This window comes from Choloepus didactylus, chromosome 18, assembly GCF_015220235.1.
Source record: "Choloepus didactylus isolate mChoDid1 chromosome 18, mChoDid1.pri, whole genome shotgun sequence".
In the NCBI taxonomy this organism is placed as follows: domain Eukaryota; kingdom Metazoa; phylum Chordata; class Mammalia; order Pilosa; family Megalonychidae; genus Choloepus; species Choloepus didactylus.
This window is the reverse complement of record NC_051324.1, coordinates 62,847,691-62,871,168: the sequence shown is the minus strand read 5'-3', so window position 1 is coordinate 62,871,168 and position 23,478 is coordinate 62,847,691. Positions and strand designations below refer to the sequence as shown.

The 23,478-nt window shown below is 45.6% G+C and overlaps 1 protein-coding gene and 1 pseudogene across 2 annotated transcripts in view; one reads left to right on the top strand and one right to left on the bottom strand.

Moving 5' to 3' along the window:
* Positions 1–462: 462 nt before the first annotated feature.
* On the bottom strand, positions 463–862 carry LOC119514809 (annotated as a pseudogene).
* Positions 863–18,148: 17,286 nt separating this feature from the next.
* The window catches only part of RGS9 (regulator of G protein signaling 9), a 69,396-nt gene continuing 64,066 nt past the window's right edge, over positions 18,149–23,478 (top strand). For both annotated transcript variants that reach the window (XM_037808658.1, XM_037808657.1), the window contains exon 1: positions 18,149–18,334. In XM_037808658.1, the coding sequence (XP_037664586.1) occupies positions 18,278–18,334 (57 nt within the window). In that variant the 5' untranslated portion in view covers positions 18,149–18,277. The remainder of the gene's footprint in view (positions 18,335–23,478) is intronic.

Sequence of the window (23,478 nt, the reverse complement as noted above, 5' to 3'; positions counted from 1 at the left end):
TTAAAGTAAATCAATTGTATCACACTCTAGCTTGTGAAAGAATAGGTTTGGGGAGATCATCTCTGAAAGGGATGTTCAGAGAGACAAAATGACTCATTGTGCCTCTAACACCATGGGAGAAAGTACTATTTAACCATGAAAATGAAGATCTAGCCAGACTGACAGGTACACCCCTATAGTGAGAATACCTTATGCCATTAAACTTGGATTTCATTCTCCTTGACCTGATTCAGTGCTCACTATGTGTCTCCAATATAATATACCATAGTATAAGAATCTGGTCCCCTCTATAGATCTTCCTACAGGGGAGGAGCACATTTTTGGCAAATGAGGTTATCCAGTCTGAATGATAATTATATGTTTCACTAGAAAGGAATTAATTCATACTCCAGGTTTATACATCAATCTCTTTTTTTTGCAGTTATTTTATATTAATTTATAATTTCATTTGATACTCAGCTGTTAGTTTTCATCCATATTGACTATCTGTTGGTCTTTGAAAGTAGTGACAAGTACATAGGTAATCAATGTATGAAGGTTGTTTGATAAACCTTCATTCTCATTATGTTTTCTGGATAACTGTACATAGATACAGTATGGGATATTCCTTATTCCTTTGATCCCAGCAGCTTTGTTGAGCTTGGTGTCAATGTGTACATCTGGTGTTCTGATTTCCTTCATGGCAAATTTCTAGATTTCTTTGAGTGCCCAAGGGCTATTCATCTTCAAGCCCACTCCATTGATGTGCTTTGTGAATGCTGATGGTGTATGCCCTGGACACAACCTTGTTGATGGCAGAATGACCCTTTTTCTTGCCACTCCAGAAGCTATTTGGCTGGGACCAGGTTGGAAAGGAAGCCATCAATCTCTTGAGTGTGGGTAGCATTACTGTGTCTCCTGCTGTGCTTACCTCTCTGCGGACTAATAAAACTAGTTTTCTGGCCCTAGAGAGTGGACCAGACACCAGAACAAGGGTATTCCAAGGTATCGTTACCTAGTCATCCTCAGGTAAGTCTCATTTGAAATTGCAAGTTTAGTAACCTACTAGTAGGACACTTCAAACTCTCCTTGACAGAGGTTTGTGCCAAACATGTGAAACTACCTCATGAAGGGCTTCTATTGGTGCTTCAGTAATTAAACTATACTGAATGAAGTTCAAGTCAATCCATCCTTATACTAAACTTTATCCTATAATGTCAAAGCAGGATCCCAGTGAATGTTACTTAATGTATACAGAGAGCAGGTCAATCACTTTGGGAGCACTTTCCTATCCTTCCATATCCATGCACACCTAGCAGCACCAACGGCAGATGGTCGGAAATTGTTCTCAACATGATTTTTAAAAATGAGGAAACAGGAACACAATAGGGCATCCCAAAATTTCTGGGCCCAAAATGTTTTTTAGCTACTTTCTATGTATACGATGAGAAAATATTACTCAGCTCTCACTAAGGAGCCCATGAACAAATTTCCCAGGCTTGTCACTAAGAAGCTCTGAATTTGATGAATTGTAGAATTGCCACTTCAAACAATTCATTTTTATAAATAATTTTTCCATTATTTTATAATTATATATTGATAATATTTGCTCAGTAATGTTGAGAGGTGTTATCTACTGTGTATGAGCTATGTCGCAGGAAGAAGGGCAAGGAGGGGAAAATATCTGTTCATTTCCTTTTCTGAATGTTACGTGGCTTGTGTTACTTTATTGATTATGGACCATTTTCTGAATGCTTTATAAAACTGATATTATCCTTACTGAAATCCAATCAGATGATTTTCAAAATATAGATCTAAAATGTCTCTTGAGAAGTGAGAGTGCCTTTTGAGCAGTCCGTACCCAGATGAATGCTTTTTTTTATGTTAGCATTTCCAAAAATGGGTTCTGGGAAAAACCACATTAGAGAGATATTAATAGGGTGTTACGCAAGTTTCTGTGATCAAAATGCTTTGAGAAACACCAGGCTAAACAAAGTTAAGCAAGTTCCATTACAGCAGGGCTTCTCAGAACAACTGAATAGTCCGTCATTAACAGCTAGTCATTAAGAGTTCAAATCCCAAACTTACTTGTCAGTCTTTTATTTTTCCCTCGGGAATGCATGGCAAATAATCTTTATATGAAACATTTCCAACAGAAGCTCCTAAGATAGAGTCAGATAAAGGATATCAGTTTCCTAAGTGAACATACAGCACTTTACAATAATTTCAAGTTGGATATGATGGCAGACATTACCCTCATTTTTAAATTGAGGACACGTGTTCAAAATGTTTAGGCAGCTAGCGCCTTCCGCAAATGGCTGACTAGGGATAAGCCAGTATTCTGCAGGGTACCCAAAATTGCGCAGAGTCCCATTCCTCCTGGCTAAGAGAACCTGATTCTAAGCCTTCAACCTCCTTTCCCACCAGGAGGGCCACCTACATCTTCCACCCTTTACCTCTCTTCCTCCTTCCAGATTGCAGTTGGTCCGCTCATTCCCATTTTCTCCAAATCCTTCTTCCAGACCTGCAGTTCCTCATTGTTTTACTTAATGCCTCTCACTTAACCTGGCCACAAATAATTAGTAACTTATATTTTTTGTTTCAGTTTTAAAAATGGGCATTTTGGATGTTCTCTGTCTCAGATAGATACACACACACAAACGGATCCTAAATTACCTATTTTTAATTTGGGGTGGGTGAAAGAGAATTGCACAATGTTAAACAGGCGAGAATGACTTTATTCAAGGCGAATGCAACAAGGTAAAAAGGCCAGAACTAATTCTGAATTCAACTCCGCCGAGGCAAAGGACAGAAGGGTTTTCATGCGTGGAAAAGTACTAGAGGACATTAGGGGGAGGTTAGGCAGCGGGGTGGGTCCACGGTATGGAGTTATCTTCCGAGTTTGCTGTTAAGGCCAGCTGGGACACGTTCCATCCGCATCCGCGTTTTGCAAGGGCCTGGGTGAAAGGAGGTCAGGTGTCATTTTCATTATTTTCTGTGAGATAGTTGGCCTCGAGAAGTTACACATAGAGAAAAAAAAGCCCACAACTCCGGCTATTGGAGGGGCCGACCCCTGGGCTCCAAGACAGCTGTGCCTGGTCTCCCGCCACCCTTCCTCCCTGCTCCTCTCCCCAACAATTCTGCGTCATGTGCGCCCCGGGGGGTGCCGCCCGCAGTCACGTCGCTGTTTGGGCGACCACGGCCGCCCCGCTGGCCCTCCCGAAAGCCTGGAAAAGGGGAACAGAACAGCAGGCAGGAAACCTCCACCAAGGCAGCGTGAACTCTAACCTGGGACTCCGAGGAGCAGGAAGTGAGCCGCCGTCAGGGTGAGCCGCCGGAAGCCCGCCTCCCGAGAGCCCGCCTTTCCCCTCTAGGAGTGTGGAGGTTCCCACACCTCTGTGGTCTGGCCCCCGCGCCGAGCTGCAATCAGGAGGGAAGGGAACAGCGGGGCGAGAGAAGGAGCCCCCGAAGCCGGGCGGGGAAGAGCGGGTCAGTCACTTTGGGAGCACTTTCCTATCCTTCCACACCCATGCACACCTAGCAGCACCAGCGCAGACGGTCGGAAATTGCTCTCAACACGATTTTTAAAAATGAGGAAACAGGAACACAATAGGGCATCCCAAAATTTCTCGATGGTTTCCTGACGGTTTTTCCCTAGTGTATGTGCAAATGCATGCATATATATATATTATATATAATATATATAGATGAAGTCTATAACTTTCATGCTGTAAAACAACTGAAATCATCCTAAATAATTACAAAAAGAGAAAGGTTTTACATTTGATGTCCCTTCTGAATTAGAACCCTAGGCTGGGGCTGGGGCTGGGGCTGGGGCTGGGGCTGCTGGCCTTGTCTGTCCTCCCAGGTCTGGCCCCCGTCTCTAATGTTGCAGGCATGAGTGGGCACACCTGCCCTTCCACTCACCCCCAGGGGCCCCAACTAGCTCCTCTGCTTGTTGATTCTCAGGTTCATGTCAGTCAACTTTCATAGTTTCTTATTTGGATTTTCCACTCTAAAATGAGAAAGGGGGGAAACTATGCAAATATACATAACTGTAGAATCTAGTAAAATTTGGGTAAAATTAGAATTGTCTGTGTTCAAAAAAAAAAAGTAATAGCATCCGACACAAATAGGTGTGGTGAAATTGGTCATTCTGGTCAGTGCATAAATGTACTGCCTGTTGAAAAACCATCGGCATTCTATATCAAAAGTCACTGGGTTGACATTTGTGGAAAATCTGCCCCAAGTAAATAATCCAAGAGAAAGGAAAAGCTGTGTTTCTGAAGCTATTCTATAACAGACACCTGTTGTTTTTGCTTGCTCAACATCCAGTTTCCCTTTTTCTGGTTATAACACTATGATTTTGTGTGTGTGTGTGTGTGTGTGTGTGTGTGTGAAACTAGCTAACTCTCAATCCATTTCCAGGCTTGGGGGGTATGACCTGGGCCTTGCTGATCGAATATCCCAGCATGGGAGACCATGAAGTTAGGAGCCAGACTGTCTAGTCCCAATCCTAGATCTGCTGCTTAATCCAGCGTGTCCTTTGGCTGATTATTTAGCCTCTGTGAGTCTTGGTGTATAGCGGAATGGGGATGCTAATAACAGATACCTATCTCACAGGGTTGTAGGGAGGATTGTCTGAATGAAGCATGTGTAATAGTCCTGGTTGTATAACTGCTATCGTCTCCTACCTCCATGCCTCTGATCCATATTTCCCATGGCTGACAGCCTCTTACCTTTGTTTATTTTTCCTTTTTTCTTTCTACATACTCCAATATCTATTGCATTATCCTGGAAATTATATTGTATATCTTTCTTTCCTACTGGACTTTCCCCTGAGGTAGGACAGGGTTTTATTCACCTTTGTACCTTGGGTGCCTAACATAGTTCCTGCCCCAGAAATGGTTTTCAACAATGGTTTCTTGAACAAAAATGAATACTCCCTAACACAGAGTAGACAAAGATGGAACAATTAAGGAAACTGTAATAAATCCTAGAGGATAAACAAAAGGGAAATAAAGAGGACCACATGAAGAGAGAACAATTTTCTTACAAAACATGGCTTGATCCCTGGGGATTGCAGACCCTATTTCTTCTTAGCCCAGGACTTGCTCTTACATGGTGGGCAGCTGAGTTCCATGAAGAGAATAGTACCTAAGGCCCGCTTTCTGAATTACTGCTTCCTTTTTCTGTCTTGGAATCCATCTCCTCCCATGGGAATTGGCAAGAAATGACCATTCCCTAAAGAGAGGTCAAATCTACCCTCAGGATATGTCAGATACCACCCTACAAGCCCAATATTCATGTACAAAAAAAAAAAAAATCACACATGCAATGCAGGTGGAGACAGGGCTTAATATACAGAAAGACACTATGGATGGAGCAGGCTCCTGTAAGCGCATGGAGAGGTGCCTTGGGGTAGCCAGGGAACACTTTCTGATGGATGATTGCCTAGCCTCAGTGGATAATACATATGGGTAAGTGATATCAGTATCTATTTTTCTGCCATGAGAGATTCCCCTGGAGCCACATCCATCTGAATCTCAAAAATTTTTAGAGTTGGAAGGAAAAGACAGGTATTTCTAATCTACCATTGAGTGGAGTATAGACGTCATCTACAAAACTTTGGACAATGTCCACAAAAGCTCTGAACACTCCAATGACACCCAGCTATCTGGTCCATGAAGCAAACTGTTTATTTTGTGGGACAATTCTAGTTGCTAGAATTTTTTTCCACTCAGTCCTTATTGATCTTCCTGTAACTAAGTCCTAGTTCAGATTTGCTAATCCTTAGTGATCTTTGGTGCTGCAACATAAATCCAACAGATGTAGAGGGACTTCTTGTCTTAGCTAACTTCTCCCACTGCCAGATTCTGTAATTTATCAAACATTTTAATATATTTACTACAATTTAATAATTAACATTTGATTTCCCATAGCAAACAAATGAATTATTAGGAAGTTGAGGCTCAGAATGTTTTATTGACTTTCCCAGGCATGCACATGCTAGAGACTCAGACACAGGTCTTTTGGCTCCAAATCCTGTGCTTTTTCCATGACCACGGTGCTTTGCCTCCCTAAACTCACAGATAACAGTGACATAAATTCAATAAAATAGACTCTGGCTGTCTACCTGGGAATAGGATTGATCCATGACTGGGGAATTTTAGGATAAGTCCATTAAAGAGACAAAGGTATGAGGGATATTGAGGGGCTCTTATGAAGTTAGTGCATGTGACAGTTAGTGCTGAGAGGAACAAGAAAGTGTCTTAGCTTGCCAGGCTATGACAAGCACCACACTGTGAGTTGGCTTAAACACAGGAAATTTATTGGCTTATGGTGTTGAGGCTAGAAGTCCACATCTAGATATCGGCAAGGTTTGCTTTCTCCCAGAGTCTGTAGTGGTCTTGTGCTGGCTGCCAGCAATCCTTGGGGTTCCCTGGCTTGTATTTCTGCCTCCCATCACTTGGGGATGTCCTTTCCTTTTGTCAGCTTTTTCAGTTTGTGCCAACTTCTAGCTTCTTCCTGTATGGCCTTCTCCAACTCTGGCTTCCATTTTTTTTCTCTTTTTATGGTCTCTGGTAGTATGGATTAAGACTTATCCTTTTTCTTTTGGCCACACCTTAACTAAAAATAACATCTTCCAAAGGTCCTATTTACAAACAGTTTCACACCCACAGGAATGCGGAGTAAGATTGAGAACATGTTTTTGCTGGGGTATAAAACTTAATCTATCATCCTGGGAAACTTGTAGAAAGCAGACGGCTCAGGGGCCTGGGTGTCCCCAGGTAGATGGACAATAGGTAAGAGGAGTGTGAGGGGGTGGGAGAAATGGGACGATGGTACACTGAATTTAGAGAGCAAGATACAGGAGTCAGGCTTTCAAAGATGGCCCGGTTTGGGGTAAGGACAAGTTCCAGGATATGGCCATGGAACTGGGTGGCTGAAGTGAAGTAGAGCAAAGGTCACTGGAAAGGAGGAGGTCAAGGGCTGTGAGACTCAGGACTTTGGTGGGTTATCCACTGGGATCTTGAAATCACCCAAGATGAGGGAAAGAGGAGGAAATGGGTAAGTGTTCTAGTTTGCTAATGCTTCTGCTGGAATGCAAAACAGCAGAGATGGATTGGCTTTTATAAATAGGGTTTATTTGGTTACACAGTTACAGTCTTAAGGCCATAAAGTGTCCAAGGTAACGCATCAACGATCGGGTACCTTCACTGGAGGATGGCCAATGGCGTCCAGAAAACCTCTGTTAGCAGGGAAGGCACGTGGCTGGTGTCTACTCCAGAGTTCTGGTTTCAAAATGGCTTTCTCCCAGGATGTTCCTCTCTAGGCTGCAGCTTCTCAGGGCAAACTCTGGGCTGATACCTCCAAAGCATCAGCAAAACTCTGCTTTCAATGGCTGTCTTCGAAATGTCTCTGTAAGTTGCAGCTCTTCTCTCAGCTCCTGTGCTTTCTTCAAAGTGTCCGTCTTGGCTGAAGCAAGCTTATTCCTTCTGTCTGAGCTTATATAGGGCTCTAGTAAACTAATCAAGGCCCATCTGAATGGGCGGGGCCATGCCTCCATGGAAATTATCTAATCAGAGTTATCACCTACAGTTGGGTGGGTCGCATCTCCATGGGAACAATCAAAGAATTACAGTCTAATCAACACTAATACGTCTGCCCACACAAGGTTGCATCGAAGATAACGGTGTTTTGGGAGACACTATACATTCAAACTGGCACAGTAAGATACTCAAGTTCTAGGGGGAACTTCCACCTGGAGGAAGACAAATGAGAGAAAAACAAGGACTCAGGGTGGAAGGGTTGGGTGTATGAGCCTCAGAGGATGAGGGTTTAGCACTTAGCACAAAAGTGGAAGAGTAATTGCTTGGAAGTGGCAGTGGGAAACTTGGACAACCCCAACTCCTGGATGACAACAAAGGATCAACTCAACCTCCCCTGTGATGGGGGTAGAATCCTCAGGGAAGAGCCCAGTTGCGCCTGGGGCAAAAGTCTGGTAGAACATTCTAGGAGACTGAGAGGCACCCTTGAGACATTGCGGAAGAAGGGAAGGCAGCAGTGGGAGGATGGGTGGGTGGGGAGATGAGTAGTGTTGGGTTGAGAGGTTGTGACAAAAGTCAGACACACAGTGGACTGCTGGAGATGGCTGATGCCTACTCATGAGAGCTGACTGTGTGCATCTCTTCCCAATTCTAGTCCAGTGGCTCCATGCTCAGCGATGCCCCATCGGTAGGATATTATACCATGGAAACTGGCATGGAAACTGCTACAAATCATATCTCTCCTCAGCCCCCTCCCCCCACAAAAAACAAAACAAAACACAAACCGAAACCACTGTCTACAAGCCACTGACTGGTCATACCCTTGGTGAAACTCATTGACTAGGAAGGGAGGTAAGATATGTCCCATATATCAACAACCCAGGGTTGTTGAGTGGAAAATGACACATGTGTGGCACAAACTCAAAGCCGGAGGAGTGAGGAGGAGGGTAGCATCTTCTCAGATTGTGCAACTTGACCCGATATCTGAAGTGGGGGCAGCAGAAATAGGATTTCGTTTGTCAAAAATGTGGAGGAGGGGATTTTCAGCAGAGCAACTGGCAAGCGAAAAGATGTGAGGGTGGGAAAGTCCAACAGGTGCTGGTGAAAAAGCAATTTCAGGCCTGGCTAGAGAAGAGAGCTGATGTTGGGGAGCAGTGAAATTACGGCTGGAAAGTCAGACTGGGCCAGACAATGAAAGAATGACCTTTATTTGGGAGTCACTGAAGATTTTTGAGTACGATAGGGGCATTATAATAATACCTTGGGAAAATTAATTCTCTGGTTTTGTACTTTCAAAAGTTGAGATATAATTCACACACATTAAACTCACCCTTTAAAAAGACAGAATTGAGTAGCTTTTGGTTTATTCACAAGGCTGTGCAGTCATTATCACTATTGAATTCCAGAACATTTTTATCATGCCCAACAGAAATCCAGTATCATTAACAGTCCTTCCCATTCCTTCCTCCCACAAGGAGTTTGCACTTTTTACAAAATACCATGTTTGGTGTCTGCAGGGTGGTTTGAATTTTGAACCCCAAAGGGGCTGTCTACCAAAGAACAAAGAGAGAAGGGCAAAGAGCAGAACTAACCTTTCCAAGGTCTAGCCAGTGTAACTGAAGAGACAGAGAGAGAGAAAAAGAGCAATATTAGATCCACGTGGGAGCAAAAGCAAGGAACATGTGGGAAGTGGATCTTAAAATGCAACATCTGAATAAAGTGGAAGGTACAGATATTAAGAAAAATTCTTGCAGGGGTTAACTTTTTCTTCATTGCTGACCCTGTGTCAGCCATCTTCCTGCACCGTTCTAGACACTGCCATTCCTGGGGAAACCAAGGGGAAACCGTGGAAGGGGCAGGAACTTTGGAAAAATCCCTTGCTTTGAAATGCCTCAGGAAAGATCCTTGCTCCCTCTTGGCTCCTCCCAAATGGCTGTCAGTAGCAGGAGGAGGCCTGGGAATCTGGGGCTGTGGTGTCTGAGCCACCCCATCACAGTTGGGCAGGGTGGTACCACAACATCCAAGGATGATCTTGGTGGTCAGCATCCACTGTGGACCCTCAGCCAGCAGGCATTCTGTTTAAGCATCCTTTGCAAGTATAGGCATGTGTGGCAAAAGAAAGTATGGCTTCAGTAAGACTAGTACAAATGGGGTCCACCAGGTGGTACAGTTCCCTGGGTCTCTTCTCCAAATGTGGATCCATCTTTTCCCCCCCTCTCTCTGTTCACTTGTAGCAGCAGTGGTTGGGATGTGTCGATGGTGGTGCCCAGCTCCTTCGAATATCCATCACATGGAATCCCATTTTGATGATGCTGGTCTGAGTCCAGAGGGGCTAGCTCTGTAAAGAGCTCTAAATCCCACTCTACCGCCCAGATGGCCAACAATGCACCCTTCAGGGTTGGGTGAACTTTTTGTTCTACTTAGAATACCAAAGCCATATGGTTTTGCAATTGGAGGGGACTTCTGAGTTCATCAGATCTGATTCTCTCTTTTTGCTGGTGAGAAATTTGGGGAAAAGAGAGGGTAGGTGACTTGATCAAAGTCACCCAACCAACTAATGTGTAGAGACAGAAAGCAGACCAGTGGTTGCCTGGGGACAGAGCTTGGGGGGGGGGGGCGGGGGTGTGCTGTGGAGAATCACAAAGGGGCACAAGGAAACTTCTGGGGATAATAATAGTATGCTCACTCTCTTGATTGTGGGGATGGTTTCATGGGTAGATACACATATCAAAACTTACCAGATTACACACTTTATACACTTGCAGTCTATTGTATGTCACTTATACTTGGATAAAGCTGTTTTAAAAAGTCACCAATTCAGTTAGAGACAGAGCAAGGACCAGAACACACACCTTGTGCCTTGAGACATTCTTGCTTCCCCTTAAGCCCGGCGTTTTCTTTTTAAGTCAAAGCCTATTCAAGTCCTAAAGTGCCTTTTCCCATAATGTTGCTTTTAAAACTCTGTGATTCCAAATTTTCTGTAATTAAAAGTAACACTCTTATAAAACAAAGTAGCAGATGCCATTTGTTGGAGATGGAATCATGTCCCACAAAAAAGGTATGTTGAGGTCCCAAACCCTGGTCCTCCTGTGGGTGTGAGCCCATTTGTCAATAGGACCTTTGAAGATGTTATAGGCTAAGGTGTGCCCAAACTGAATGAGGGGGGCCTTCATCCAACATGGCTGGAGTCCTTATGAGCGAAGGAAATTAGACACAGAGAGGAAGGCATGAGGAGCAGCCGGACGCTGGAAGCCAACAGAACCCAGAAGAGAAAGCAGATGCTGCCATGTGTGCCACCATGTGATGAAAAAGCCAAGGACCAAGGATCGTTGTCAGCCAGCCCCAGAATGCCATAGATTTCAAGGAAAAAGCACCGCCTTGCTGACACCTCGATTTTGGACTTCTAGCCTCAAAACTGTGAGCCAATAAATTCATGATGTTAAGCCAACCCACTGTATGGTATTTGTTTTAGCAGCCATGGCCTCTCCAGCAGATCGAAAAATGCATTTAGGTCCTCCCCCCCCATATAATTTTTTCTTTAATTGCAAAGGTAATACACACTTGTTACCAATTCAAATAAGAGAATTATGTGAAATGCAAACCAGGGTTAGAAGCATGGACAGTGGCTTGGGCAGTCAGAGGAATCTGACATAATTTCTGTCCTTATCAGGAAGACATCCAGCAGTTGTGGGAGGCACCAGGACCAAGCTGTACCATGTGCTTGGGGAAACAGGATGAACTCCCAGACCTCTCCTCTGGGTGTCCCTACTGTCATAAACATTTAACCCATTCTGCCGCTTCTAATCGGTTTGCGTACCTTGTACCACCTCCCCCCCCCAAAAAAAAAAAAAAAAAATCCTTTGCCCTTCTCTGCCCTGCCTCGTGCTCCAGGAGGCTAACCCCTAACAGGCTGTACCATGCTGCAGCACACAGCCTCCCGGGCCCTCTGGCTTCTGGGCAGGTCTGAACTATGGGAAGCACCAAGAGGAGACTGAGGGCAGGAGGGGCTAGTAATCCCCCTGGCTACCTCTCTGGCAATGGTGGTGTCCCTCCAAGATGCAGCCCCCTCCCCCAGGGCTCCAATAAGGGCTTCCTGCCCCCTCCCTTCAGCCCTAGGGATGGTAAAGGCTTCTGGAGTCTGCTATTCTCTGGGTGGTTCCCTCCACCAGGCCCCACCTCTGTGAGAATCCCTTCGTGTGGTTGGCTCTGCCCAAAAGTAGTGGCCTACATCCTTCAGGTTGCAATGCACTGTTTAAGATGCTGTCTCCCCTCCTAGGCTGGGGGAGGGGTCCGAGCGCAGGGACCGTGTCTTTTTTTTTTTCCTTAATTGAGATAAAATTCACATAACCTAAAATTCATCATTTTTACCTTTTGAAATGTACAATTGAGTAATTGTTAGCATATTCACAATGTTGGGCAACTAATACCACTTTTTGATTCCAGAACATTGTCATCACCCCAACATGAAACCCCATACCCTAGAAGTCACTCCTGACCCCTGGCCCTTGGCAACTACTATTTTACTTTCTGTCTCTATGAATTTGCCTATTCTGGGCATTTCATAAAAATGGAATCATAGAATATGTGGTCTTTTCTGGCAGGCTTCTTTCACGTAGCATAATGTTTTCAAGACTCATCCATGCTGTAGTGTGTATCAGTACTCCATTCCTTTTTATGGTCGAATAATATGCCATTGTGTGGCTATACCACAATTTGTTTATCCATTCAGCTCTTGATGGACAGTTAAGTTGTTTCCACTGTTTTGGCCGTTATGAATAATGCTGCTATGAAAATTCATTTGCAAGTTTTTACATGGAAATAGGTTTTTAATTTTCTTGAGTGTACAACAGGACTAAAATTGCTATGTCATATGTAATTCTGTGTTTAACTTTGTGAGGAACCACCAAACTGTTCCACAGAGCCTACTGCATTGCACATTCCCACTAGCAATATACAAAGGTTCTGATTTCTACACATCTTTGCCAACACCTGTTACACCCCCCCCCTTTTTTTTTGAATTATAGCCATCCTAGTGGGAATGAAGTGTTATTTCATAGTGGTCTTGATTTGCATTTTCCTAATGTTCTAGTTTGCTAATGCTGCTGGGATGCAAAACACCAGAAATGGATTGGCTTTTATAGAGGGGGTTTATTTGGTTACACATTTACAGTCTTAAGGCCATAAAATGTCCAAGGTAAGTCATCAACAATTGGGTACCCCACTGGAGGATGGCCAATAGCATCCAGAAAACCTCTGTTAGCTGGGAAGGCATGTGGCTGGTGTCTGCTTCAAAGTTCTGGTTTCAAAATGGCTTTCTCCCAGGATGTTCCTCTCTAGGCTGCAATTCCTCAAAAATGTCACTCTTAGTTGCTCTTGGGGTGTTTTTCCTCTCTTGCTTCTCCGGAGTAAGAGTCTGCTTTCAACAGCCATCTTCAAACTGTCTCTCATCAGCAGCTACTCTCTCAGCTTCTGTGCATTCTTCAAAGTGTCCCTCTTGGCTGTAGCTCCTCTTCAAAATGTCACTCTCATCTGCACTGAGTTCCTTCTGTTTGTCAGCTCATTTATATGGCTCCAGTGATTTAATTTGGACCCACCCTGAATGGGAGGGGCAGCACCTTCATGGAAATTATCCAACCAAAGTCATCTCCTACAGTTGGGTGGGGCACATCTCCATGAAAACACTCAAAGAATTACAATCTAATTAGCACTGATATATCTACCCACACAAGATTACATCAAAGATAATTGCGTTTTGGGGTACAATACATTCAAACCGGCACACCTAATGCTTAATGATGTTGCACATATTTTCATATGTTGGCCATTCGTATATCTTCTTTGTCCATTTTTTAGTTGGGCTGTTTGATTTTTTTGTTGAGTTGTAAGAGTTCTTTATATATTCTAGATCTTTGATTTTTATCCAATATATGATTGGCATACATTTTCTCCCATTCTGTGGGGTGTCTTTTCACTTTCTTGACAGTGTCTTTTGATGCAGAAAATCTTAAATTTTGATGAAGTTCACTTACCCATTTTTTATTGTCATTGTTGTTGCTTGTGCTTCAAAAAGCTTCAAGGTCACGAAGATTTACACTTATGTTTCCTTCTGGGACCATGTCTTTTTAAGCATTATATCTCCAGCACTTAGCATGGTGACTGAAATGAACTGACTTATTGTGTTTATTGGGGTTTTGGGATATTCTCCTGAGCAGGTAACATGACCTGGGTTTTAAAGAGTATCTGCTGCTTGTATGTGCTGTGTAATGACTGCATCATTGTGCCAGGAGGAGGTTTTATGCTACAGGGGACAAGGTCCAAGTTTACATAAATCACATTATATAATATCCAGGGCAGCATGACTCCAATTTAGGCCCTGAGTCACAACCTTTTACTGATGACAATAGTAGTGATGATGATGATGATGATGATAGTAATGATGATGATGGAATGTCTACTTCCAAGAGCAAGTCACAGGAGGCTTCATCTCAGTAGTTATGTCTCTCTGCCTTATTGCAAGATATTTGCTTTTTTTAGCCAATATTTATACAACCAAATGCCCGTGTTTTATGTGTACAGTTGGATGAAACTTTTCCAACTCATGAAAAACTTATTTACCACTGTAATCATCAATTCAATAAAAATATAGAACATTTCTAACACTCTAAAAAGTTCCTTTATGCCTCTTTACATCCAATCCCTGACCCACACCCTATAAACCCCTGCTACCAAAGGCAACCACTGTTCTGATTTCTTTTGTCATCGTTTAGTTTTGTGCCTTCTAGAATGTCATATAATTGAATCACACAATAAGTGTTCTTTTGTTTTTGGCTTCTTTTGCTAACACAATGTTTTTGAGATTCATCCATGTTGTGTGTCTATCATTACTTTGTTACAAGGATGGAAAAAGGATACAAGGATGGAAGCAGAGATCAGAGAGGAGAGGAGAGGCTATGCAGCTGGTGTTGAAGATGGAGGAGGGGCCATGAGCCAAGGAAGGCAGGCGCCTCTAGAAGCTGGAAAAGGTCAGGGATTCTCTCCTAGAGCCTCCAGAAGGGACAGAGCCTTGCTGACAGATTTTAGACTTCTGACCTTCAGAACTGTAAGATAATAAATTTGTGATAAGTCACTAATTTTGCGGTAATTTGTTAATGCCAAAATAGGAAAGCAATACACTTACTATGTACAAAACACCATTTGGTACAGGGTGGCTTGGAGAGAGAGGGCATGAGAGCTGGGAGACTAGGGAGAAGGCTTTTGTAGAATCCAGGGAGAAGAGATGGAAGGTCTGAATTGAATGGGGCAATGGGAATGGACACAAATGCTTGCAGGAAATGCTGTGTGGCAAGGATTACGTGGACAAGATATTTGCTCAGAATGGGGATTGAAGAAGAGCAGGGACCCAAAGGTGACTCAATTTTGGTCTAGAGGTGCTAGTTATTGAATTCACCCCTACCCAAAGTCCCTTTTGACCAGTACACTGGATGGCCATGTTTCTGTCATGTGATCTGCCCAGGGGCCACAGCTGATTGAGCTGCAGACACATGACACAGCTGGGTTGGTCCAATCAGATTTTCTTCTTTAGGGAAGGTGGACTTGGGTAGGAGGAGAGCAGAGGAGAGTTGAGCTGCAAAGTTGCCAGAATCTGGATTGGACTCAGGGCCAGGACAAACCACGTAAAAGCCGAAGTTACGAGCTACAGGAAGCAGGGAAGGAGGAGAATGAGGAACAGAGCCAACCAGCTTGAAACATCTCAACGGCCCCTCTCACCAACAGCGTAATGTGGGTGCTCCACAGCTGATCCTTGCCCACCTCTCTCACCTCAGTCTACTGCAAACTCCTACCCAGCTAACTCTTTGCTGCTACTCCCAAACCAACCTGATCCTTGCACCTGTGGCTTTCTGGTGAGGTTCTCTGTGATGTACCAGTATTTGCCCCTTTGCACCTAGTTATCTCCTCTGCTTCTTTTAAGACTCCTCCTCCAGGAAGTTTCCCCTGATTTTTCTTCTCTTCAGCCTGGATTTGGTGTCCTTCCACAAAGTTCTGTATTACATTGAATGTGTCTCCATCATATATAGATTTTGTTTTATCCCATTTTTGTTCAAGTATTCTTCTCTCCCAGTGGGTCATAGTCTGCCTTGAATTTCAGCCTCTCGCACAATGCCTGGCATGCAATGTGTTGTTTAAATGAATGGATGAATTAAATGATTTTTTATTTTTTAGAACACTACCACTTTGATGGTAAATTTCATATGTCAACTTAACTAGGTTATGGTGTCCAGTTCTTTGGCCAAGCAAGCTCTGGCCTAATTGTCACTGTAAGGGTATTTCATAGATGGATTTGCATCTATAGTCAGTTGATTGCATCTATAACATTGTTTCTACAATCAACAAAGGAGATTGTCCCCAGCAATGAGAAGAGTATCTTCATCTAATCAGTTAGAGGTCTGAAAGCCAGAACTGAGGATTTCAGAAGTCAGAAAGAAGAATTTCTGTTTCTACTTCAGTCAGCCAGCTTCTCCTGCAGAATTCAACTTCAGCTTTGTTAGAGTTTCCAACTCGTGGCCTGCCCTACAGAATTTGGCTTTACTAATCCCTATGCGTGCGTGAGCCAATTCCTATAATAAATCTCTTGATATTTACATAAATGTACATATTCTGTAGGTTCTGTTTCTCTGTAGAACCCTGACTAATTCAACCACTAAAATTTTAACACCGCATTACATGTTTGAAAGTAAAGGCCTAATTTAGTTTGAAACTAAAGGTCTTCTTACTTCTTAAAGACTGCAGGTTCCCCACACCTGATTTAACCTTCTCTGCAGTGCTTCCCTGCTCATCTCAAGAATATAAAGCTGTCTGCCCATCCCTGCTTTAATCAGGTCCTCTTGGTTGCGAGAAACAAAGATCAAGACATGTAGGATGATTTGTAAAGATGCACATGCCCTTGGAAAGCCACTGAGCTGGGGCCTCTCTGCTGTTCTCTGCTTGTTTAGTTTGTTTTTCTTCCCTTTTCTGATGGCTTCCTCTGCTCACTCCTAGTTTCTGCTTCCTCATAACTTCAGCTTGCATCTGGACTCACTTCCTCTGGCTGTGGCTCAAGTTGACATTTTGGGAGGGAATAATCTGGCAAACTCATCTGACATTGTGTGGTCACACTTCCAGCATCTCTGGTCCAAGGAACTTAGAGTGCGTCCCACAAATCGTGGTTTCTTGGAGAGCAGGGCCTGATGGAAGAAGGCATTCAGAGGCCTCTCCTGTCCCATTACCGAGCAAAGATCCTTGAAGTTTGCCCCTCTTTTCCCTTGAGTAATTTAAAGTTTCTCATCCTTGATCTTAGGAAAGCCCTTATCTCTTCTCTGCTTCAGATTTATAGAATCAAGAAATGTTGATGCTAGAAGGGCTCTCATAGCTCATCTGCTCTGGAACAACCCAGTGTGTGTTCTGTAGAACAAGAGGCCAAAGATGCTCCATGAAAAAAGGGCAGCATGTTCCAGCCTGTTTCCTCAGGCCTCAGCTCACAGGAAACACACTTCTCAGTGGCCTGGTTTGCTTGGCAGGATCTCTGGTCTGCAGGGATGGAAACCAGATTCTCTAAAGTGGAAGCTCTGAACGTGGAGTCCAGGAAAGTCTCCAGGAGGGACCAACCACGAATCTGTTGACATTATTTGCAAACTTGAGTCAGTGTTGTGCGTGTGTGTGCACATGCACACACACAAGCATGCTTCCTGAGTGTCCATAGCTTTCTTCAGATTCTTACAAGTATATATGACCAAAAATATGGACTAGAACACTTGCTTTAAAGAGGCATCAATTGACTATGCCTTCTTGAGGCAAAGCCCTCTTAGTTCTCTTCCCACTTTAAACTTTATCTTCTACTCGAGATGGCCATCCAACCTGTACAAATGGGAGAAGGTACTTTATATGACACAGTTGGAGGGGTCTTGGTGATTACTCAGGGGATTCATTCTTTCATTTTTTAAGAGATGGTAACACTGAGAAGTAGAGAAGTAACCGATAACTTGCCCAAGACCAGACAGCTGGCTCAGGAGGGACTACAGCATTCGGCTCTTCCTTACTGACTTCCTTTCTTTCTTCAACCAACACCTCACCAATTCCTCAGCTATTCACACAATAGGGCACCGCCTATTTTTCTAAACATTTATTGAAGGCCAAGCACCGTGTAACACATTTCCCCATTAAATGTTATAGCAGCCCTACGGATATCTATTGTTATCCCATTTTTAATATTTTTACCTTTTCAGATAAGGAAATTCAGACCTAGAGATTTTAAGGCACTTGCCCTAAGGAATGGGAAAGCCCGGCTTCCCCACCACGTTTTAGCCTTGTCTCGCGCCTGCACATAACCGCTCCCTGGGTCAGAGGCTCACTCCCTGCACAGACCTACTCGCGGGTCCCCGGAACGCGGGTCTCGCCTGCGGCTCCGCGGGGTCCCGGCGACGTCGCACGCCGCCCCCTGGTGGCAGGTTGGCGCCAGCGCAGCGCATGCTGATGAGCCCGCGGCGCCGCTCGCTGATTGGCGGGCGCGGGTTCCAGCTGCTCCCCAAGTCCGCTCGTGCGGGGCCGGGGCGCCGCCAGCAGCAGCCGCGCGCCCCGCCCGCCCCGCCCGCCCCGCCAGCCGCCTTCCGACGCCGCGGGGTCGCGGGGGCCCAGCCCGCGTCCTCTTTTGGGGTCTTTTTTATTTTCTCTCGCTTCCATTTGGGTTCTGGCTCCGAATTCACCCAGGGTCCAGGATGACAATCCGCCACCAAGGCCAGCAGTACAGGCCGAGGATGGCATTTCTCCAAAAGGTAACCCCGGCCCCAGCCCCCCGGGGCCCCGGGCGGTGGGCGAGGAAGCCGGCTCTGGGGGGCGTCGGGGAGACCTGGGGCGACCCGGAGCGTGGGGCCGGGGGTAAAGGGCAGCCCGGTGGCGCATTAGTGTTTGGCTTTTATTAAATGACTTATTTGCTGTGTGTGTGTCTTTTAAAGACTCTAATGATTAGATTGCCACGTGACCTATTTATAGTGGAGAAGCTGAAGCCAGAGGCTCCCCTGGGTGGTCTGCTGGAGGGTGGAAACAACCTGTTACTCAGCTCAGCCGAGCCTGTGTCGGGTTGGAGACGACGGTCTCCTGATGCGCTTGAGGAACCCAGATGTTAAATTAATGAGCTCCTCCATTGTTGTCATTTTTCTGATCCAGAAGTGTAGTGTTTTAAAGTAACTGTGTGTGGGAGAGTGTATACAATGAACACGGTGTGATTCGTGGGATAAAGGGCCACTCCGCTTCCAGTGCCCCGAGATCCCTCATCTGAGTGTGTGTCTGTAGATCTGTCCGTGTGTGGGTATCTGTTTCTCTGTGCTGGTGCCAGGCTCGGAACTCCTTCCCTTTGGTTGCAAATGCTTTCCAGACCAAGTGGCCAGGCACAGGGGGCCCGTCCTGGGTGATGTGTTTGGGGGTGAAGTGGCTCATGTTGTTCAGGGCTTTTGAGATAACCGGTGTTGGAAGAGCTTCGGGTCAAGCCTCTGTCCCTTGTTCCCTCTAGAGCCACTTTGCACTGCAAAGCCCGTCTTTTCGGCTTATCTTGTTGAGTAGAATTAGCTGAATGCTTTGTGATGTGCGGGGCCCTGCCCTGAGCCCCTGGAGCTCAGCAAATTGGTCAGTGACCAGCTGTCCTCCTTGGCCCAGGGCCGAGGGGTTTCCCGGGAGTTGGGACTTGCAGAACTAAAACTGGGACATCCCAGGACTGTCCACCCCAGGATGGCACGTCACCCTGAGTCCACTTGCTTTGAGAAGCTTGTGCTCATCCACCGTGTAGTAGAGGTGCAAGGGACATCTGTGAACCAGAGGGGCTGAAAGAACATTGTCTCAGAAAGAACCCCAAGATCCGATACTGCAGACACTGGTTCTTAAAAGCAGCAGAAACCGCCTAAGTCTGGTATCAGAAAGCCGTCAATCATCTTTCAGGATTTTCCCAGAACTGCCTTCTCCCAGGCAGAACAGCTCTGGCTTAGAGGCTCAGAGAGAAATCGTCTGGAGACTTTCTGTTTGTTTTCTGAATCTCAGACATTCTTTTCCATCGTGACTGTTATCTCCTATTTTCCTCTCTACTTCAGCCACTCAGATGACTGGTGTCTTGGTCACCAGCCTCCCTGCCTCTACCCAGCCTTCTCTCCTTCCTTCTGGCCTCCTTCATGCTGGTTTTTTTTTCCCAAACCGTTATTGATCTCCTCAACCTGAAACCCTCCATTAGCTTCCCCCGGCTCACAGGAGAAAGCTTTCTCAGCCTGGCTGAAGCCCTGCTCCCAAACCATCTCCCTGGCTTTACCTCCCATCCTTCTTTTACACCTGCCTTCCAGGGAAACAAAATGAACCAGCCACAAGCACTCATCTGGGTTCTTGCTTCTGACTTTCTCATCATTCCAGCAAACTCTATACCCCTTCTCCCCTTCTCCCCTGCCAAGCTCCCACTCCTCCTTCCAGGCCTAGCTCAAGGTCCCTGCTCTGTGAAGGCCGATTCTCTGGACACCCCCACCCCCACCCGCACCCTAAGCACAACTGCTCCAGCATGGCTCCTTTTCCTTTGCTTCTCTGGGCTGGGATCTCGTCTTTATATTCAGAGGTCCTTTGCCGGGTCCCAGAGCTCCGTAGAGCAAGGCTAGGAATAGAATCAAAGTCTGCAGAGCGGGTCTCAGGAGCCTGGTGCCGGGGTGCCTTAGAGATGAAGCAGCTGAACCAGCCGTCCAGGCTTCTGGAGAAGGGCCTGGGCCATGGGAAGATGGACATGGTGCAGCTGCACTTCCCTGCTGGTTCAGTGGTTGTTCCTGAGGGGTGCCATGTCCTCAGCGGGGCCCCATGCAGCTCACCTCACGTGCTTTATCGCATCTCTTCCGTAAGCCACTGGCTACTGTCACCATTTTACAGAGAAGGAAACTGATGCTCAGAGAGACTAAGTGCCATGCCCTAACCCCACAGCCACTGAGTGGTGGAGCCAGGAACAAATCCAGGGCTAGTCATTGTCTGCCATCCAATGTGATACAACCCTATGAATTCGGGTATGATGTCGGGCACCGTGGAGGCTGCAGGACGGCCTGGCTGAACGTGCCTGAGGGATGTGGGTCTGAGAGCTGAAGGTGAACAGGGAATTCCAAGCAGAGAGAAGGCTGAGGAGACGGCATGTGCAAGGCACAGAGGCATGGGGATCTGGTGGGTTTGAGGACATGTTCTGTGTGAATAGTCTGAAGTACAGGGGAGTAGGAGTCTGGAAAGGTAACAGGCCTTTCGAACCTTTTGGAGGTAAACTTTTATGCCATAGGGAGCCATTGAGAACTATGGAGGGGGTGAGTGTTGTGGTTAAAAAAGTGCTCTCTTGGGAGCCAGGGGAACTGGCTGGGATTTCTTCTGTTCCCTGGGTCCTCCTGTGCCCCCCACATCCCCTGGCACCTGGGGGTTGGCTCCTCACAGGCCCTGCTTTTTCCTGCGGCTCCCCAAGGCTTTCACACCCACAGCCTCCTCCTCCGGCTCCATGCAAGCTGCAGGATAAGATGCTGGGCCACCAGGCTGCCCCCCGTCTCTGGTTTCTTTTGGCAGCCTGGCGCTGGGCACCCCCACTGGGAGGCTCCTGGGCCGGTGGAAGGGGTGGTGGAGAGAGGTGGGAGCCCACCCGTCCAGGGGCTCTGCTGGGGACGTTGATGACACGCAGTGGAGGGAAGAGCTGGGTGTCAGCCTGTGGGGGCTCCAGCACTGGGGCGGGGCGGGGTGGGGGCTGCTGGTTCCAGTTCTGGCCCACCCCCTCTGAGATTCCCAGTCACCGTCTCAGCCAGTTCACCGGCTACTGCCCTTGGGATTTCCCATGGCTTTGACTTTCTTGGTGCCAGCTGGGGAGGAATCCTTTAGATTGACATGCTTCTGGCCTCTGCTCAGAAGGGGGTGCCAAACCAGAAACATTAGGGGTCCTGGGCAGAGGGTGGTGTCTTTTGCTTTTATCATTCTTTCACTCAATGCACATGTATAATTGAGCACCTATAGGCTAGGGCTGTGCCAGGCGCTGGGGGCAACACGGGGTTGAGACACAGCCCCATCCTCCCAGAGCTTAGAGCCTAGCATATAAGCAAGGAAAAGGTATTGCATATGCGGTGGCAGGCATTTGTAGAGGATGTGTATATATATAAGATGCAAAGGAGGGAGCGGTCAGTTCTTCCGGGGGTAGAGGGGCGATCAGAGCAGGTTTCATAAGGGGGGTTTGCAACTGAGTAGGGGTATGAAAAATTAGTAGTTTTTTTTTTTTTGCCAGGAGGGTGGGATAACAAGTGACATTTTAGGCAAATATAAAGCACAAACATATGAAAAGCCCTGTAGTTTGGGGGACTCATAAGTGGTTGTGATGCCCAGAGTAGACAGCAGATGGATTGGGGATTCATGGATAGAAAGGCTAGTAGGGAAGCAGAGCCCAGAATTAGAGGCTTTTTATATTATGCTGAGGAGTTTGAAGCTTCCTGGGACTCTTGGGAAGCCATGGGAAGTTTTAAAATCTGGTACAAATAAAATGAGTTGGTTTGGTTTATACACTAAAAGATGATTCTGATTAGAGGGCATCAGTTGTTCTCAACCTTGGTCACCCCCTTTTTTTTAAAATTCAATTTTATTGAGATATATTCACATACCATACAGTCATCTACAGTGTAGTCAGTTGTTCACAGTAACATTATATAGTTGTGCATTCATCACCTCAATCAATTTTTGAACATGTTCATTACCACACACAAAAAAGAATAAGAATAAAAGTTAAAGGAAAAAAGAACATCCAAAACATCCCATATCGCCCATCTCTCCCTATTATTAATTTAATTTTGTCCCCATTTTTCTATTCATCTGTCCATACACTGGATAAAGGGTGTGGGAGCCACAAGGTTTTCACCATCACACGGTCACACAGTGTAGGCTATATAGTTATACAATCGTTTTCAAGAATCAAGGCTACTGGGTTGCAGTTCAACAGTTTTCGGAATTTCCTTCTAGCTATTCCAATACACTAAAGACTAAAAAGGGATAGCTATATAATGCATAAGAATAACCTCCAGAATGACCTCTCAACTCCATTTGAGATCTCTCAGCCTCTGAAACTTTGTTTCCTTTCTCTTCACCCTTTTGGTCCAAGAAGGCTTTCTCAGTCCCACAATGCCAGGGCCAAGCTCATCCATGTAAGACATGTCCCACATTGCTTGGCTGTCCTTTTAAAAGATACTGATCTGAAACTCTTAGTGTTTGTGATTTATTTGGCTTGGTGTGGGGCCCAAGCATTGGTCTTTTTAAAGGTGATTTGAATGTGCAGCCGAAATGAAAGTCCTTGGGGACGTTTGGCAATATCTGGAGGCATTTTTGGTTGTCACAACTGGGGGTGCTACTGGCATCTAGTGGGTAGAGTCCAGGGATGCTGCTAATCGTCCCACAATGCACAGGACAGCTCTCAACAAGAAAGAATTATGTAGCCCTGCATGTTGACAGTATAGCAGTTGACACCCCTTGGGCTAGAGGAGGCCCTGGAGGCTGAGACAGATCTTTGGCAAAGGGCAGATACCAGATGGAACAGAATTTGAGAATCCGAAAGGGAGGTTAGAAGACATTCCACTGAGGCAGGAGTTAGTGGGTAGATAAGAGAGTTGTCAAAACTCAAAAGTAGATGGGAATGTAAGATGGTGCATCCACTGTGGGACGCAGCATAGAATTCCTCAAAAAGTTAAATATGGAATTACCACGTGGCCGAGCAATTCCACTCCTAGGTATATACCCAAAGGAATTGAAAACAGGGGACTCAAACAGAGACTTGCACACCAGTGTTCGTATCAGCATTACTCACAATCGCCAAAAGGTGGGGACAACCCAAGTGTCCTTCAACAGAAGGATGGATAAATCAAATGTGGCATATACACACAATGGAATATTATACAGCTATGGC